General features: G+C 37.8%; 1 protein-coding gene across 1 annotated transcript in view; it reads right to left on the minus strand.

The window, feature by feature from the left end:
* Positions 1–12,818, minus strand: part of LOC135577008 (dymeclin-like) — a 225,210-nt gene that overhangs the window by 134,366 nt on the left and 78,026 nt on the right. The window contains 1 exon segment of the mRNA XM_065044447.1: positions 1,221–1,403. Coding sequence (XP_064900519.1) covers positions 1,221–1,403 — 183 coding nt within the window.

Raw genomic sequence — 12,818 nt, forward strand, 5'->3', positions numbered from 1 at the left:
GGGATCCTGGGGTGTATTAGAAGGGTTGTGGTTAGTAGGTCCAGAGAGGTTCTCCTTCCCCTCTACTCTGCCCTGGTGAGACCACATCTGGAATATTGTGTCTAGTTCTGGGCCCCTAAGCTCCAGAAGGACAGGGGACTGCTGGAGAGAGTCCAGCGCAGAGCCACGAAGATGATTAAGGGAGTGGAGCATCTCCCTTATGAGGAAAGGCTGAGGGAGCTGGGGCTCTTTAGTTTGGAGAAGAGGAGACTGAGGGGTGACCTTATTAACATTTACAGATATATAAAGGGTGAGTGTCACAAGGATGGAGCCAGGCTCTTCTCGGTGACAACCAATGATAGACAAGGGGTAATGGGTTCAAACTGGAACACAAGAGGTTCCACTTAAATTTGAGAAGAAACTTCTTCTCAGTGAGGGTGACAGAGCACTGGAACAGGCTGCCCAGGGGGGTTGTGGAGTCTCCTTCCTTGGAGACATTCAAGACCCGCCTGGACGCCTTCCTGTGTAACCTCATCTAGGTGTTCCTGCTCCAGCAGGGGGATTGGATTAGATGATCTTTTGAGGTCCCTTCCAACCCCTAACATTCTGTGATTCTGTGATTCTGTGAAATGGACATATTGAGAGAAAATACAGCTTTTTGTGCTACTTATGACAAAGAATAGTTTATTTTTAAAATTTATAATGATACAGATATAAGTTTTCAATAAAATACATAACTAGCTACTGAGGACATTAAATAAAGTCAACCAAAATAAAGCATTCATAGAAGTTCTCAGTTAAAAAAAAAAACAGAACAAAACATGAATTGTATCAAGAATTTGATCTCAGTTACCTGTAAACAGTATCCAATAAATCCAAGGATCACGTTAGGACAAAAAATTATTCATATTCGAACAATCCTCTATCCTCATATCGTGAGGAACATGTCTCCAGTTAAACAGAATTTCCCCTGGTGCTACAAAGTTTTAGGGAACGCCTGAAGACTCTTGGATAACCAACCTACTTATAGGTCAGTTTTATTTATATTTTATGAAATTATGAAGCTGGCTAAAATTTCTCAATTCTGAAGGAAAGAGTAGCCTTGTCCTCAAAAGAAATTATACTATATTGCTCTTCCACAGGTTGGCTGGAGGGAAAACAAGTTTTGCAAATGGAACCTTGAAGTAGTCACAGCAACTTAACGCTTCATTTTCATCCGTTGATGCTTAAGAAATACAAACCTTGTGTGTTCTTGAAGGACATAATAGCTTGTCTGTAGGGATTGGATGTATCGGGAGCATCAGTGAGATTCACCAAGACGAGGAGAAGCAGCAGACTCTGGTTTGTGAGAGGAGCGCAGCGTTCCAGCTGTGGCCGCACTTTGGTCCGCACACTGCCAAATGTGAAGACCGTCCACAGGCCAGCTAAAAAAAAAAAAAAAAACCAAAAACAAACAAAAAACCAAAACATAACAAAACAAAAAACAAACAAACAAACAAACAAAAACAAAAAAAATACGTATATATCCATTATTTGTGTCCATATTTTAATGCACAAAGCTCCTCTAGAGGAACAGATAGTGTCTGATAGGTCAGAAAAGGGAAAAACATTTCACTTTTGTACAATAAGACAACAGGTCTGATTACTTGATTTCTCAAAATGAAAATTTCAGGAGTAACAGCAGCAGGTGTGGGAAAGAAGGAATTGAAAGATTACTGGAAATTCAAGAAAATTAAGTCATAATAATATATGAAAGGTAAACGAGGAGAGGTGAAACAAAAGCCTGTGTTTGAAGGGAAGAACCTTAAACACAGAGCAGGCACCAGCTGAAGGATTTATGTAGAAATGTCAACATGTTAATAGAGGAAAATGAGCTTGTGTGTTGTTTTTTTAATAAAACCTACTTGGTCCACCACGCAGCATTTTTCTCATATACTCAGTTTTATTAAACTCAGCATACTTTAGGCAAAACACAGTAACAAAAACTAATATTGCTTAAACCAGAACCATCAGATCAAGAGTCCTGTAGAGATCAACATCGTTGCTCATTATGATGGGTAAACAACATCTTAATAATTTCATATTAATTCCTCCTGCTACACTCAACAATTTGAAATTCAGGTAGACAGGATTGTTGGGGAAATGATTTTAAGATGTGTATTTTGAATTAATTAAATTAACCTTTAAATCTAGTCCAGGCACGTGCAAATATTGCAAACAAAATACCATATTTACTTGCCAATATCAATGATTTTGATTTTATTAATGCAAAACCAGCAAATCAGTCCCTTGCCAGTTGTCATTTCTTTTGCAATGAAGTCGTTAGGACTTATTAGATACACCTGCCTCTGATTGGAACACACACCTGGTTTAAGAATTTATAATAGAGAATGAAAGGAAAAATATAAGCCCTGAAAGGTATAAAGAACAAAAGAGATGAAGGAGGTAAATATGTTCAGTATAGTATATAATAGCGCAGAATACTTGCTGCATTTATCCCGATCACCTTGTCCTCCGATTATTTTTAGTTTATTAGTTAGTACACTCAAATTAGTGAGAACATTTGCTATTCTCTATCTACACCTTGATTGACCTCCCTTGTAGAGAGAGGGAAGAAAAACCTTTTAAAACCAACTCAACAACTGCCAGCATGAATTCCTCTCTGTAGCAAAAAGGCCAAATATTACTTGATTTTTTTTTAATGTAGACAGATACATTTTGGGGATTATATATGCATATCTGTATTTTATATAATCATAACATTTATTTCTATAAATTATAAAATATAATATATATTGTAATTATCAAATATATCAACTATAAACATATTAATAAGGCAGAATAATGAACTATTCAACATTTAAGTCCAGATTTGTATCGCATGCATTAACTTAATATATTAACTAATGCTCTTGAAGCAGCACCCTCAGAACCACCTTAACCCTACATAGAGACAGATGAAATTCAGGCTGCCGTTGGCAGAAGTGACCTGTAATGTTCTTGTATAGATCAATACATCCAATAACCAATTTTTCCAGAGCACTTTGAATTTTATAGCACTTAGCTTAAAACACTTCTCCTGTTGACTTGTAACTGCAGGTAAAAAAATGAAGCTGTTTCCTAAGTGAGACATGAGAACATGAGCGAGTGGCTCTTGGGAATGTCTCCTTTTAAAATGATCTGCCTAACAACCTAAATATAATAATAATAATTAAAAAATTAAATGCAAAGAGGCAAGGGAGAAATTATTTTTGCTGGACTCAGTTGCCTAAAACACAAGATAATTTTCATCTCACCCCTTACCAGACTTATGTTCAAGTCAGGAAATAATAATGGATAATAGTGGTCAGCTTTACCATGGCACAACTCAGCATCTCTGGGTTTAACCACACAAGAATTAAGCGATTGAGACAAAGCAGGATGAGGTAGGGGGTGAATTTGGTGCCCAAATCACAATTTTAATGACAGCAGATCTGCTGGACCCAGCTCTGCAGGGATGAGCCTTTTGCTGCTCCCAATTTTCCTTATCTCTCTCCATCCCATCACTGAATCACATGGACAGCATCTTCCCCAGCCTCTTCGTGCCCTTCATTCTACTGAAAACTCCGAGTATAAGCACAGCTGGAAAACTCAGTGCTACACATTTTGGGAAACCTCTGGCTACCGCTCTAATTTCAGAGAAGACTTGTTCACACTCCTTGGACCCCGTCACCTCCCAGTGCACACCCTTGAGGTGCTGGAGCAAATTGAGAGAAGGGAATGGAGCTGGGGAAGGGGCTGGAGCACAAGTGTGATGGGAGCGGATGAGGGACCTGGGGGGTTCAGCCTGGAGAACAGGAGGCTGAGGGGAGGCAGGGACACAAAGAAAAGGCCTCAAGTTGCACCTGGGGAGGATGAGGTTGGATCTTGGGAACAATTTCTTCCTGGAAAGGGCTGTCGGACATTATTTGTTTTGTTTTGTTTTTAACCTGAATATTGGTGTTTTGGGCAGTGGACCAAGAAGGCAGGAAAGCAAAACTCTGCGAGGGAAAGTCCCGGTGCCAAAGACAGCAGATAATAGAACGTCCCCCCTTTGGGAGATAGAAATCAGCCACCAAGGGCTTGTTTATGCCATAAACAGGCACTCGAGTTTAGTTACCTTACACTTAATTACAAAAAAAAAAAAAAAAAAAAAAAAAGGCAAAAATAGGATATAAAGAAATAATCTTCCGTCCTTTTAATTTCTTATTCTTTTTCCCAGTTGTCTCCATATCTGTCAGAGAAAATCAATTTGCTCTTTGCTCTCCCAATTCCATGCAGAATACAAATTTATGTGCATATTCCTTAACATATGTGTTGAATAAATGCACTTTTCAAAATCCTGATACCAATTCTTTGTTTCTATTTAAATATCCTTGGTAGCTGAAATGCTTTATGTGTTTTGGAGAAGAATCTACTAGTTGGAAATCCTCTTTTTTCCAAATTTTTCCTCTCTGTGAAATTTTCTGTATCTTCTGGAGCAGACACACCAGGTTTAACCTGTTCTTGTTGCCCTCCCCAACCATCACCAGGGTGGTTTTAACCGATTATTCTGTCTCTGCAGCACTAGATGGTGCTGATGACAATATCTCTGAAATCCAAGGCTTCAAAAATCCCAGCAATTTGAAAAATAGCGCTGCTGGTTTGGGCCAAGGGCCAGTTTGCAAATCCAAATTTTGAACAAAAATTTCAGTCTGCGAATACAATAGTAGATTATGAGAGGGGGGGGAAAAGGTGGAAAGCCTATTAATATATCTTATTTCTGTATTGCTGCTCCCCTTTTTAACATGGGGTGTTCTAATAGCTGTGAGTTAGTGAGAGGTTGGCGTTTGGTCCCAGGAATGACACGTCGAGTCTCCATTGGACAACACGAAGGAAAAAATAAGATTCCAGTTTTCGTGGTGCCAAAAATATTGTGTTATCCTGAAAACACCAAATACTCTCAACCCCTGTAACCACCACAGAGGTCTTGCAATATAGTCCGACCTTCTTGTCATATCGGTCTGGTTGGGATTATCCTGGTGGGACCAGCTGTGATACCAGCCTTGGTGTCAAACATGTTGTCTCAAGCCCGTTCCTCATGTTCGTAGACTCTGGATCAACCTTGAGGATGGTCCAACCTACCCAAGGGCTCTCACATGGGTTAATTAGATGCCTTCATTGTGATTAAGGTTGTCCTTAAAAGGACACTGTTAATCTGTTCTGAGAAATATCTGATGGAAGAGGTGTTGGGAAATGGTGGAATTTATTGAGTCGGCTCCTGAGAAATAAAATTTAGGTTTGAGGAGCATAACTAATTCATTGTGGCGATGAGAAGTGTTGGAAAAACCTTTTCCTGAGGCTGTTGACTAGCAAGAAAGGGAAAACCACTGATACTCTGAGAAATCTACTCCTACCATCTGTGACAGATACAATATCAATGATATATTTTAAGTAAAAAAAATTAAGAGGACTTCTTGAAATGCCGAGCGTCATTTCTTGAGGCAGAAAAGCTTTCCGAGCACTGAAGCTGTTCTCTAATTCTGAGAAATAGAAACTATCTAGAATATAACACTTGAGGTAGTATTTTTGCCACTTTTTTTTTTTTAATTGCTAAACTGGATTTAATATTTTCTAAATGATGTGACAAACAAGATGTCTGCAACTGCTCCATGTCCCAAGCACCACCAACTCCAAGAGCAAAGCTTCTGTAAAATACTTGGGTTCTTCCTGTACTAAACAACTGAATTATTGAAATGAATAATACACAGGATGATTAAGGATCTGTTGCACTATATTGCATGAGATGCTGCACTTAAAAATTGCATTTTAGCAAACACATAATGGTTATGAATTTAAAATTCCATGTATACCATTCTTTCTGTTACAGCTTGACTTTTTAAGAATTTAATCATGAACAAATGATGTTCTTCACATCGTTGAATAGAATATTTCTATTCAAATTTTACTGTTGCTTAGCCCAGATGCTAAATAAATAAATAAATTGTATAACTGTTGTTCATTGCATTCTAAAAATCTCTTTATTCAAGTTTGTGTATATAATAAACCGTCTCTTCTGATTGGGTAGTTGAACTATTTCAGGACACTATTGTGAATTTATTTTTAATATTTTTTTTCCACTTCTTTTCTCCCTCCAGTTTATTTTCTTTGCTGCCTAAAAAACACAACAAAGTGCTGGAGCAAGCCACGCAATCCCTAAGAGGTTCCCTTGGTTCGACCAACTCTCTGCTCCCTGATTATGCGAGTATCAAACTTCATGTTTCAAAACACAACTGGTATGTCCCTACAGAGATTTATCCAAATGTGCATTAGCTGAGGAACCACCAACACCAAAATACAGGAACCTGTAGGAATGATGTCATGTCCAGAATGTCTTTAAAAAAAAAAATTCCGCTTAAAAATAGCAAAACAAAACTGCAATTATTCATGGCTAAAAGACTCACTGTACCCTGTCAAGTTGCAATTCTCAAGCCACTTGTAATTTGGGATATTTACATCATACAGTTAAAAACATTATTTTTTAAGAATGGGGCTATGGCTTCCTAAAAAGGATTTAAAACAATTTCCAAGGAGCTTTTGGGGAAGTTCTGCAGTCATGTGGCAAATCGGTATGTTCTGAACAGCGAATCCATCGTGTCCTCTTCATTTTAATGAGCCAATACCCACAAATTGGCAACAATTTTGTAATTTAATTGCATGGCTTGTTGGAAAATCTCTAGTTTTGGTACAAGGAGGAAATGTCTTCCAAGGACTTGAATAATATCTTTGTACTGCTGAAGGATCTTTGGTTTGTACTCATTCGAACTCTCACTGCAATACTGTGTAAAAAAAATGTTGATTTATCAGTTGCTGTGGATTTTTGAGCATGAAAATGGAACAAGTGTTTTATTTTCAGCGTTAATACATGTTCCAGGACATGCCTGTCTGAGGCTTTACTATCATATTACTCGATCATTAAGCATAAGAGTACCTAAAAGGATAATTTGATACAATAGTTTAATGACTTTAATTTAAATAACCAGATTTCTTTACCTGCATCTTTTAGTTATTATTGCTGACACGTGCCATACAAACTAGAGAGAGGTGGGTTTACAGAGCAAATGAATCACTTGCAGGTTTTTCCTGTGTATTCCTGCCCTTGTACCGTGTTCTAATTCACGTGAAGCTCCTTACGACACGTGTGGGTTTCAGGCTTTTGATTTCTCTCCCGGAAGTTGCCATCTGACCTTTAATTTTTGGAACTCAAAACATTTCAGCAGATTAGTTTGTGGTTAAAGAACAGGAGATCCCACTTCTGTTTGCCTGGTAAGATGATGCACAAGCTGGATAAAGCTCTTTTATCTGCATGGGCACAAACAACTCAAAGCCCCCAAGACTTCAAACATCTTGGAGAGGATTTGGTGACTCTTTCTCCTGGGTTGGCTTCTCAACAAGTAGGGACATGGACTAGATGACCTTTAAAGGTCCCTTTCAACCCAAACTATTCCACGATTCTATGACTGCAATACAGCGTATCATAGTATAACTACCTCCTCTCATTTGACTTCAATTTTGGAATTTATAATTAGTGAATTCCATCCACTGTTTGCTCACAAATGTCATGTAACAGGGTCCAGGCTCCAAATTTACTTGGGTGTTTGTGTCGCTTGATATTTCCATTAATTTCCCCGTTTTAGCGTGGAACATTTAGCCCCAGCAAAAATTGTCGTCAACAATTACTTTGACAACAAACTGAACATTCTTAATTTCAAAGTGATGTTTAAAATAACAGTTTCAGGGCTTAACTCAAATCTGTGTGTTCAGTTTTGGGCCCCTCACGCCAAGAAAGCCCTGGAGGTGCTGGAGCAAGTTCAGAGAAGGGAACGGAGCTGGGGAAGGGGCTGGAGCACAAGTGTGATGGGAGTGGCTGAGGGACCTGGGGGGTTCAGCCTGGAGAACAGGAGGGTGAGGGGTGACAGGGACACAAAGAAATGGCCTCAAGTTGCACCAGGGGAGGTTGAGGTTGGATCTTGGGAACAATTTCTTCCCGGAAAGGGCTGTCGGGCATTGGAACTGGCTGCCCAGGGCAGTGCTGGAGTCACCATCCCTGGAGGGGTTGAACAGATGTGGAGATGAGGTTCTCAGGGACATGGGTTAGTGCCAGGGTTGGGTTATGGTTGGACTCAATGATCTTGAGGGTCTTTTCCAACCAAAATGATTCTATGATTCTAAGATGTGAGGTGCAAAATAAATCCAGGAAGCCAACCTCAAATACCTTAGTGAAATGATAAATTGCCAGCTGAAGGTGACTGGAGAAAGCCAACTCATATAGGTTTTTCACCCTCAAGACTTGCACATCACCCTAGACACACATTAAACGAGTCCTAGAGCAACTGTTTAATACAGAAGAAAATCCATGTATGTACATGGCAGAAATAAACAGATTTAAACTCCTTCCGAACATCAGCTGCAGTATAAAATCATCTCAATGTGAGGGGGTTTGTGTGAACTAAGACCAATGGGAAAGTAAAAATTTTCAGTTTAGTCAGACCGAGACTATGGATCTGTGTATTTATCAGCTACAGATTCTCATAATGGTGAGCAAAAATCCAAAATACTAACAGGAATGCAAAGAAATTCCTAATAATTGGTAAAAGATTAAATTATTCCCAGGTTAGACTCATTCTGAAATTTCTCATTTAGACAGAAAACCTTGTCCTGTTCCTGACTGCAATTCTCTTATGAAACCTTGTTTCCAAATTTATTCCCTGCGCTACTCAGCAGACGAGTGACAAGGTCTCAACTCTGTCATTATTAATATCCACAACAGCATGACAAGATTTGCATCCTGGCCAAGGAAAATCCGTCCACCGAATTGCACGATCGCAGTCGACTTCAAACCTCCCAAAATGCTCTAAAATGAGTGGGAAAGAGGGCAACACTTGACACAAAAACCCAAATATTAGCCAGGGACCTACCTAGAAAGGCCAAACATGAAAGCATTTGATTAATATGCAAAATAAAAATAACGTGCAAAAGCTTGTCAGACCAACACGCTCTCATTTTGCACAAGCACCCCAAAGGAAACTTCTTTACCTGAATTTCTTTGTCTATACATCCACATCGGGAATGGTTTTATTTGCTTCTGTGCCTTCCTCTCCAGCTTCTCATCTATCTAGTCCTTGTCTTACATTCCAGCGATAAGTTTATAATGCTTAGTTTTATTAAACTCCAATACGATGAAAGGTTAAATGAATAAAGCTGCATTCCAGCTACTGTGCTGGTTATTGAATTTATATTTCCAGATCCCAATACCATTTCTAGTAAAATGGTTACAGAAATTTTCCTTTGGGTGACAACATCTTTAAGCCCTCTCTTAAGGTTAAACCCTCGGAAACTGTGCCAGCTGAAGATGGTTTGGGTATTAAGCTTGTCGGGCATTGGAACAGTCTGCCCAGGGCAGTGGTGGAGTCACCATCCCTGGAGGGGTTGAACAGATGCAGAGACGAGGTTCTCAGAGACATGGGTTAGTACCAGGGTTGGGTTAACGGTTGGACTTGATGATCTTGAGGATCTCTTCAAACCGAAAAGATTCTATGGTGTGCAAAAAGTTAATTTTTTTTCTCCTATCCAGCATGCAGCGGACAAGCATTTCATGCACTATCAACGTGAACAGTATTTGAACTGTAAATTAAGGTTGTGATGTCTTTTAATATAATAATGCTGCAGCTCTATCTAATTTTTGAAATTATCTAAAGAACTCGTTGAATGCAGAACTCGCCACCAGACATAAATGTTTTCCTATAGATGCGTGTGATTGTGAAAAAATAGGAAATCTTCCCCGCAATCATCTGATGACTCCAGTAATGATGTAGAAATGAAATTAAACCCACTTTCAAATAAACCGGTCAACCATAATTACGTTAGCGTGATGCAATTAACGTCGTTTAGCTGGGAGTCTGTAAAAATACTACTTGGCGGTAACTGCTGCGAACATACAAAATGTGGATTACTCGTTAAGCTGGAGAACTGAAGACACTGGTGGCAGAATGGGAAATTTTGAGCAAATTAAATCAAGACTCCTAATTGAGATATTGTCCAGATTTGTCAAATAGTGGGGAGGAGGGAAGAAGCCCAAAATAATATTTTGTCATAATATTTCTTGAAAACTCAGAAACCACCTACTTTTTACCAAAAGCACCGCTTAGGTCTTTTCAGTACTATTTTTCCCTGTATTTTATTCAATTTCTATATGTCACTAAGTCAGTAAGATTTTTTGATTGGATTAAGCAGACATTGTTAATAATCTAAAAAACTTCATTTTTGTGTGAATTTTTAGATCCTCTTTTTTCTACTGTAAAAAACCCTTAAAATATTATTATACACGAAATTTTTAGGATGTTTACTGAAGGTAGTACATGGTAAACCAATACCATATTTTAATGTTTTCTACAGTATGTGGATTTTAGTGATTTAAATTTCATTTAATATGAGAATCGCCTTGGTTTACACTAAATTACCTTCGTTTTGATTACTCCGAGTTGATGGCTCATGAACACAAGTAACATTTTCAGTATCAGGTTATTCTTGGCTGTGTCTGTATCCACTCCAGTATTGAACCAAAAAACTATAAATACATTTTCTAAATATTAGTCATACTCTCCTTCAGATGAATTATATTTTAAAGAATATTACTCCTACCTAATCCCCCTATTTTTATATCATCAAAAAATAGCAATTTCAGAATAGACTGAAATAACCAGCGTAACCCAAATCTAAAGCTTTTGTATTGAGCGATCACCAAATTCTGCAGTTCTATCTGAATTATTAATCAGTTATTTCTTTGACATGGACACTTTCCTGAAAAAAATGCTGTATAAATTATCCTTAAACAGAAAGAGCAAACAATCCTAAAATTCTGTAACGAAAGTGTTGGTGAAGTTCCATCTATTTAAACTTCCATATATTAATATGAAGGACTAATAGTTATTTGCAGTTGGTCTTTGCATTATTGTGATTTTAATCATATGCTTGTGGTTGAAGGATTTTTAGACAAATATATTGAAGAAAATCAAGAAGTTCTTCAAAAAGATGTTTTCCTTTCATCATTCAGGAGTTCCACAAAAGTCTCATTGGTGTCTGATATTCATGTTATGTAGATGGCATTAAGCCTTATTCCACTTTAATATTCTCAAGATTTGGGAAAATAAGGGTGAAAATTGCTATTTTTTTTTTTTAAGAATATTTAGTGTGGCAGCAGCATCTTCTGAATGTGACTGAAAATCTTTTGCTCTTCAGATTTAGGAGACATGAGAACAAATTGGAAGAAGTGGGAAGAACTGACATTAGTGATACAAACACCTGGTAAAGCCTTTGAAATAGCCAATTATTTTGGCTATTACACACATTGGAAGAAAGCCAAACATTAACATTATAATTTTTTTTCTTGTTTTCCTCCTTTAGTAGTTATATAGGTTTAGGATATTGTCATTATTTTGCAGTAAAGGGTATAAATTATGCCAGTTTTTTGAATTTTTTATTACTGCCTTGTAAGCCAACATTTGCTCAACTTGGATTAATTCCATTTTTTTAAGATTTTGGATGAAAAAAATGAACATTCTGAAGCATCTTTCTTTGTTGATTTGGTTTTTAGATGCTTTTCCTGATTACTCTGGATGGCTGGACTTTGTCAAACCACCACAATCAAATAAAAAATCCCCATCCAGTAGCTCTCCAAAAAGTAGGATTTATTTTTGGAACTGCTCTGTATTTCAACAATGTAGTAAACCAAACTTTTAGTGTTCCTAAAGCAAGGTTTTGATTGCAAAATGTAGTGCTTAAAAACCAGAAGTGTGTTACCATATGTTATAAAAATATAATTCTGTTTTTTTTTTTTCAACATGCAGCCATATACAGTCAAGGACATGGATGCAGAAGGAAGTCTGGTCAGAGCCTTTTAGGCTGTTTGGTACTAAATACTTCATTGGAATTGGGATTTTTTTCATGCTACTTTTTCTATATGAGACATTGGTGAAACATGAGAACTTCTTTTTTCACGTTTTACAGAGACACTTGGGGACTGACCAGGGATTTGGTTTAGTTGTTTAAAAAAAATCAGTCCATTTGTATGGGGTAGTAAATAGTAATTAAAATATAATAGTTATTAAAAATAGTTATTTAAAAAATACAGTATAACAGAAATATTTAGATTTTTCCGCTGCAGGTATCTGTGATTTGCAATTGGAATGACAGCAAGAGAAAATATGAGAATATTAACAAGTAACATTTTCAGTATCAGGTTATTCTTGTCAATGTCTGTATCCACTCCATTATTGAACCAAAGAACTATAAATACATTTTCTAAATATTAGTCATACCCTTCTTCAGATGAATTATTTCAAACCAGCTCACATGGTCCTCATGGTGGGAGAGAAGATAGTTGGGGCAAAATGAAGCTGCTCTTGAGGCACGGAAACGACCTTACAACCTCTGAGATTGTAAAGAAGGTATGTATTTACAACGCTGGACACACAGGGGATAGCTCCACCCAAGATGTGTGTGTTTTTACAGCAGTTGTGAGCTTGGTTAAATGCAGTAAAGTGTTACATATTCATGAAAGTTCTAGGAACACCTATACATATTCATAACCTGTCCTCGAGAAGGCGGTTCTTATTACAATGAGTTCCAGAAGACCATTTCCATAGTTTCCACCTCTGGCTCCTCCTGGTTGCAGCTGCGCAGTGATTGTGAACGCGGGTCTCCTCTGTACACGGTCACCTTTGGTCCAGTGTGATGAGTTGGTTAGGACCAAGACTGCTGAGTTGGTTAAAACTGGCATACCT

This window comes from Columba livia, chromosome W (genome assembly GCF_036013475.1).
Source record: "Columba livia isolate bColLiv1 breed racing homer chromosome W, bColLiv1.pat.W.v2, whole genome shotgun sequence".
In the NCBI taxonomy this organism is placed as follows: domain Eukaryota; kingdom Metazoa; phylum Chordata; class Aves; order Columbiformes; family Columbidae; genus Columba; species Columba livia.